Consider the following 7,500-nt stretch of genomic DNA (forward strand, 5'->3'; position numbering starts at 1 on the left):
TCAAAGCACACACTGTGTCTCACCTGAAGGAATGTGCAACACACACACACACACACACACACACAAACATACAGGTGGTTTCCACTGAGCGGTATGATGTTACATACAATTGACATCATTAACAGTACGACTGGGTCACATGACCTCATCACTGTGTATCGTCATGGCAACACATCACCGCGCGCAGAAGCTTCCAAGTAAAGCAGAAGAAAAACAGTTTTATGGTTTTAAATTGTTAAAACAATTGGGCATGTTAAAAGTCTCCGATCTGCATTTTTTCTCCGAACTCGAAGTGCTTGCGTTAACATTTACATTTAGGCATTTGGCAGACGCTCTTATCCAGCTCTTATCCCGTTAAAAGCCGCGCTCACAGCAGCTTAACCCGCGCGCCCGCTGTCCAGTTGAGTTTTGAGGCTTGAGAGGCATTCGAGATTTTTTTCATCCAATTAGAATCGTGATATAATCGCACTTTTAATCGAATCGGCACCTAGGTATCGTGAGAATATCATATCTGGAGATCACTGGTGATCACTGTTCATCATTTCTAACCGGCCTTCAATCCTACCCTCCATCTGTCCATTTATCATTTATAAATTACCACCATCCAACTCTTTATCACTCCATACATCCATCCATTTATCAATCCTACCCTTGGTCCGTTTATCAGTTCTAACTGGCGTTTAAATATCAATCCATCCATCCATTTATCAATTCTACCCAGAGGGTTTGTTTGTTTATCAATCCTACCCGTCTATTTATCAATCCTACCCTTTATCCGTTTATCAGTCCTACCCTTAGCAGTCCTAACTGGCGTTTAAATATTAATCCAACCGTCCATTTTTTCATCAATCTATACATCCAACCATTTATCAATCCTACCCTCTGTTCGTTTATTAATCCTACCCTCTGTTCGATTTATCAATCCTACCCTCTGTTCGATTTATCAATCCTACCCTCTGTTCGATTTATCAATCCTACCCTCTGTCCGTTTAGCAGTTCTAACTGGCGTTTAAATATCAATCCAACCGTCCATTTATTCATCAATCTATATATCCAACCATTTACCAATCTTACCCTTCGTCCGTTTATCAATCCTACCCTCTGTCCGTTTATCAATCCTACCCTCTGTCCGTTTATCAATCCTACCCTCTGTCCGTTTATCAATCCTACCCTTTGTCCGTTTATCAATCCTACCCTTTGTCCGTTTATCAGTTCTAACTGGTGTTTAAATATTAATCCAACCGTCCATTTATTCATCAATCTACATATCCAACCATTTACCAATCTTACCCTTCGTCCGTTTATCAATCCTACCCTCTGTCCGTTTATCAATCCTACCCTTTATCCGTTTATCAGTTCTAACTGGCGTTTAAATATCAATCCAACCGTCCATCTCTTTATAAATCTATATATCCAACCATTTACCAATCTTACCCTTCGTCCGTTTATCAATCCTACCCTCTGTCCGTTTATCAATCCTACCCTTTATCCGTTTATCAGTTCTAACTGGTGTTTAAATATCAATCCAACCGTCCATCTCTTCATAAATCTATATATCCAACCATTTATCAATCCTACCCTCTGTTCGATTTATCAATCCTACCCTCTGTTCGATTTATCAATCCTACCCTCTGTTCGATTTATCAATCCTACCCTCTGTTCGTTTATCAATCCTACCCTCTGTTCGATTTATCAATCCTACCCTCTGTCCGTTTAAAAGTCCTAACTGGCATTTAAATATCAATCCAGCTGTCCATCTCTTCATCAATCTATATATCCAACCATTTATCAATCCCACCCTCTGTCCGTTTATTAATCCTCACTGCCTTTTATTTATCAATCTTTCTATCTACCCCATATCAATCCTACATCCCTCCCTTCATGAATCCTGTGATCCATCTATTTATCAAGCCTCTCATCCACGCGGGTTATCAGTCCTACTTTCGAAAATGTATCAATCCATCAAACCTTTATCCATCCATTTAATTATCCAACCACCCGTACATTTATCAGTCTCTCCATCAATCAACACAAGCACCACACGGGTTATCAACCTGCTAGTGAATTATCAAACCATCCATCCATTAAATGATCTATCCATAAAAACATCGGTCCATAAATCCATCCATCAATTTCTTCATTCATCTGTTCATTTAACCATCAACCACTCCATCCATCCATCCATGCATTCATTTATCCCTGACCTCCACTGATCCATTTATCTCCCCATCCCATCCATTTACATATCAATATGTTCATCTGTTATTACATCACATTTTGTCAAACACAGAATGAAGAGGAAGGCGAAAAAGCTGTGGCAGGTGTTTCTGCGCACCTTCATGGCCCAAGGTTCGTGACGGGACAGGTTTGTTCATCTGTTCTGCAAATAAGAGTGGAACATCTAAACATCTGGGCTCACGCTCCAGCAATAATCTGGCTACAGAGATTACGGGTTGTTATTTCAATGCGTCTGTTCGCTTCCTGGTCTGAGCCGCACCGTTTATTCAGAACATTCTGCTGAGTACGTTTTGGCTAATTCAGCTTCCCCCGCTTTTTTTTTTTTTTTTTTTTAAACATTTTTCTCCCCCCATCTTGTTTGAACACCTGTTTATACACCGATCGGTGATTTAGGGGGAAAAAAAGCTCGTTTCTCTTCTCTCCTCTCTTGTTTCGTTAATCTGTTTGATTTGTTCATAAAGCCGTTCAAACAGAACATCCTTCAGTATTTATTCCTCCCCCCTAACGTGAAGCACAACGTGTCCGTACTTCACCTCTCCTCTCAGGTCGCCTCGGGACTTGCAGACTCACCGTTAGCTCACTTTCTTAGCTGCCAAGCCTGTTAGCGCTAACATCAAAGATACGGTTGAGCCGTCTGGAGTGAAGGTCACATGATCCTCAGACTCGCACCGTACTGGAGATATGATGCACTTAGTAACAAGTAGTGTGTGTCTGTCTTTTTAATTAATACAAAGAAAAGAATTGCAGAGGCTTAGCATTACGGTGTTGTGTAGATGTATATAGGCAGCGTCAGGGTAAGTGTGTGTTTTTTGTCTAAGTGTTGTGTACGAGGAAGTCGAAAAAGCTGTGGCAGAATTCAAGATGGCGCCGGTGAGGTCGGCTGCCGTCACGACTGCTCCGACCTATTTTACTTTGTTTTTCGTCTTTTAGCATCTTGCGTCGGGGGACATGGACCCGTACAAGGCTGCGTCATATAACGTACAGAAGGAAGTGACAGAGGCGAAGCAGCACTATGGACGGAAACTAAAGTCACAGCTCCAATCAGAGTTACTCTAGGAGCCTGTGGCAGGGACTAAGAACAATAATAGACTATAAAAGAGTCAAAAAGTCCATCATTGTTCCTGTTCCAAAGAAACCCCATCCTGCTTCTCTCAGTGACTATCGCCCTATAACCCTCACCTCAGTAGTGATGAAGTGCTTTGAACGGCGGTCAGAGACTTCATCATTTCTTCACTACCGGACACACTTGACCCACTATAGTTCGCTTACCGTCCAAACCGTTCAACAAATGATGCCATTTCTCACCTCCTCCACACATCACTCACTCACCTGGACACTAGGAGGGGGAATTATGTTAAAATGCGCTTCATCGACTATAGCTCAGCATCCAATACCAAAATTCCCTCCACACTCACCACCAAGCTGGAGCACCTGTGACTCAACTTATCTCTGTGCCAGTGGATTTCTAATTCTTTAACTGGCAGACCACAGGCAGTAAGGATGGGTGGACATGTCTCAGCCTCACTCACTCTCAGCACTGGAGCCCCCAGGGTTGTGTTCTGAGCCCCCTGCTGTACTCTTTGTATACGTATGACTGTGTGGCCGCTATCAGCTCCACCACCATCATTAAGTTTGCTGATGACACCGTCGTGGTGGGCCTGATCTCTGACAAGAATGAGTCGCCTACCTGAAGGAGATTGGGAATCTAGAGAACTGGTGCCAGAGGAACAACCTCCATCTAAACGCAGGTAAGACAAAGGAGTTGATAGTGGATTTCAGCACTAAGCAGGAGAGAAACCACCAGACCCCCGTCATCAACGAGAGCCCAGTGGAGAGAGTGGAGAGCTTCAAATACCTCGGTGTTCACATCACATAGGACCTGTCATGGTCCTGTCACATCAACATCATGGTAAAAAAGGCCCGACAGCGTCTCTACCACCTCAGACGCTTGAGAGACTTCAGACTGCCCTCCAAGGTGCTCAGGAACTTTTACTCCTGCACCATAGAGAGCATCCTAACGGGAAACATCTCAACCTGGTTCGGGAACAGCACCAAGCAGAACAGACAAGCTCTACAGAGGGTGGTGCCATCAGGCGAGCGCATCATCCGCATCAAGCTCACTGACCTGCACTCAATCTACACCAAGAGGTGCTGGACCAAGGCCAGGAAGATTGTGAAGGACCTCAGCCACCCCAGCAATGGACTGTTCTCTCTGTCGAGGTCAGGAAAGCGATTCCGCTCCCTGAAGACCAACACAGAGAGACTGAGGAGAAGCTTCTTCCCACACAGTACTGATCCATTTTGCACATACACACATAATGGTTTTTGCACTAACTGTGGACATTCTGGACATTTACTTACGCTACACTGCACAACTACACATTCGTGGACATTACTTAAATTACCCAATTACCCCTATCACAAGTCACTTTAAATATGTCACTTTCAAGCATATTTGCACACCCCCTGAACGTCCTGTTACTCGGATGCACAAGACACTTTAAATATGTGACATTTCCATTTATATTTAAGAAAACTTCATTCCCTATAATATCTCTGTATTGCACAGCTTTCTTATTTGATATATATTTCATATATTTTTCTTATATTGTATATTTTGTACTGTACTGTACAGTTATTTTATTTTATTTTATTCTGTCTTAGTTAAATTTACCTTAGTTTCTTTTTCATATTTATTTTCTATTCATAGTCTTTTATTTTAAGGTCACGAGCAGTTGTCTAAGCATTTTACTGCAATTCGTACTGTGTATGACTGTGTATCTGACAAATAAAGTTCAATTTGAGTGCTGTGTGTATGCTATGTGTGTGTAGCGTAGGTGTGCGTGCGTAAATATGTAAAGGTGTGTGTAGAAAAAAACACTGACACTGAAGACACTACAGCAAAACACAACAACGTTCTGTCAAAAGGTCCTCAGCGCACACCACATGCTCATCGGACGCAGGATGCTAACGAGCACACAACATTCACCAAGGACCTACACTACATTCAGTTCCCTGCATGTTGTTTTGCTGTCGGGTTTCTAAGTTTGCTTTTGCATTTTCTCTTTGTTGGCTTTCACATTTTTCGAATTCTATTTCTATGAAAAATTCTTTTTTTTTTTGCTTTTGAGTTTCTCAATTTGCTTTTGTTTTTGCTTTGACTGTTTAAATTTTATTCTTTATTTGCTTTTTTGAAATTAAGCATTTATTTTCCTTTTTTAAAAATTGTTTTCACTTTTGCTGTTGTTTTTTTAAACTCACTTAAACATAATCTGAAATTGGCTTTTGTTTTCATTTTCTTTGTTTTGTTGTTTTGAAAAATTTACCTTTGTTTTATCATTCCTTATTTTTTTATCTTTTGCTTTATCTCCGTGTTTAAATTAGTTTTGTTTACACTTTTGATGTTGGGTATTTTGATTTCGTTTTGTTTTTGCATTCCGTGTTAACATTTTTGTGTGTTCACTTTTAAATTTGCTTTTGTTTTTTACTTTTCGCTTTTGTGTTTTTTGATTCACTTTTTCCCCTTTTACTGTTTTTTTTTATTAGATTTTTTTTCCTTGCTTTTGCTGTTTCTTTTCAAATTCAAATTTTCTTTAATCTTTTGAAAACTAATTTAGTTTTCACTTTTACTTTTGTGTTTTTAGATTCAATTTTGCTCTTGTTAATGTGAATTTACTTGAATTTTACTTTGGCATGTCTGAGCGTGCTTTTGGTTTTACTTTTGCTGATGTGCTTTCTTGAATTCACTTCTGCTTTTGTTTGTTGGTTTTTAAATTTGTTAACACGTTTCACACTAAGACCCAGAAGTGCGAACATGAGACTCACTTCATAAATGTCACAAAAGTTGTCTGACATTTTTTTTCATTCTTTTCTTCATTTTTTTCTTCATACTTCATTCAACCTCGCAATTTTCCTCCATCATGAGTTACTATAGAAACGATTCTGTACTAGAACGTATCGCGTTAACGTGACCCTGGGAGGTGTAGAAATTAAACTCCGAACCAAGCTCAACACTCTTACTGCAGGGCGCCTTATTGGGTAACGACGGACCTCTGTTAGCCAATCAGAGGTGAGGGTTTTATGTAAAGCAACTGGTTTATTGGAGTACCTGTAAAGTCTTTATGAGTCGACAGAGCAGGGCGGCAGCGTGTGATGTGATGTGGAGTGGTGTGTGTGGCGTGAATCCAGCTCGTCAAACACACAAAGCCGGTTCCAATTTCAACACGGTGCGGCTCTTCGTGCCAGGACAGAGATCTCAGTGCTAATCAAACCGTTAAAACTCTGCAGCGCAAACATGCAGCGAGCAAAACACAACCCATACCGTTGCCTTTGCAGGGTGGGGAAAACACACACACACACACACACACACATCAGTGAGAAGCACTGGATAGTTTGACATCACCAGAGTTTGGTATCTACCTGTGAAAACATGTCTAACATTCAACTCTGAGGCGCATCTAAGCTGGATTCTGATTGGCTGTCGCGTCAGGTCTCAGGGCCAATCAGTGACCTTTAATATAAAGTTCAGTGGGATGAAGACGAGCGCAGTGTGTGAACGGGTTCCATTATAAATGAGCTCACAATACATGCAGCAGGTGAGGGGTGTGTGTGTGTGTGTGTGTGTGTGTGTGTGTGTGTGCAAATGTGCGTACGCGCGCCACCTCATCACGTCCGAGCGACTCTGAATGCTGCACCAAATCAAACGCTTGAGCCGCCAGATACTCATCTGATCCCCCCCTCGACTCGCGATCACACCTGAGCATATCTGGAATTCTATTCACGTCTGTGTGTGTGTGTGTGTGTGTGTGTGTGTTCTTACCGCTGATCCTTTAGGTAGCGCAGTTTCATCCAACAGCAGATACAAAATGTTCAGTGCCACCAAAAGCACAGAGATCGCCTGCAGATCATCATCTTATATTAATGCACAAAGCAAAAAACAACCGAGAACAAACACACACACACACACACACACACACACACACACACACACAACAACTAAAGATAATACACGTACATAAAAAAATACGTTTACACCCAACATAACGTTAAGCGAAACCTACACAACACACACACTTTGAAAATATATATATTTTTTATTATTTAACACAAACTAAGTCAGATGTTTTTTGTGCGTCAAAGTGTGTATGGAATAAGTGTGTGTGTGCTGTGTATGCATTGCAGTGCGTGTTGTATAGATGTGTGTGTTGTGTAGATTATATAAATGTGTGTTGTATAGATGTGTGTGTGTAGGTTATATAAATG

At 41.2% G+C, this 7,500-nt stretch overlaps 1 protein-coding gene across 1 annotated transcript in view; it reads right to left on the reverse strand.

The window, feature by feature from the left end:
• lmbr1 (limb development membrane protein 1) overlaps positions 1-7,500 on the reverse strand; it is a 30,112-nt gene that overhangs the window by 5,135 nt on the left and 17,477 nt on the right. The window contains exon 12 of the mRNA XM_053496831.1: positions 7,058-7,135. Coding sequence (XP_053352806.1) covers positions 7,058-7,135 — 78 coding nt within the window. The remainder of the gene's footprint in view (positions 1-7,057; positions 7,136-7,500) is intronic.

The sequence above is a fragment of the Clarias gariepinus genome, chromosome 1 (genome assembly GCF_024256425.1).
Source record: "Clarias gariepinus isolate MV-2021 ecotype Netherlands chromosome 1, CGAR_prim_01v2, whole genome shotgun sequence".
NCBI classification, from domain to species: Eukaryota; Metazoa; Chordata; class Actinopteri; order Siluriformes; family Clariidae; genus Clarias; species Clarias gariepinus.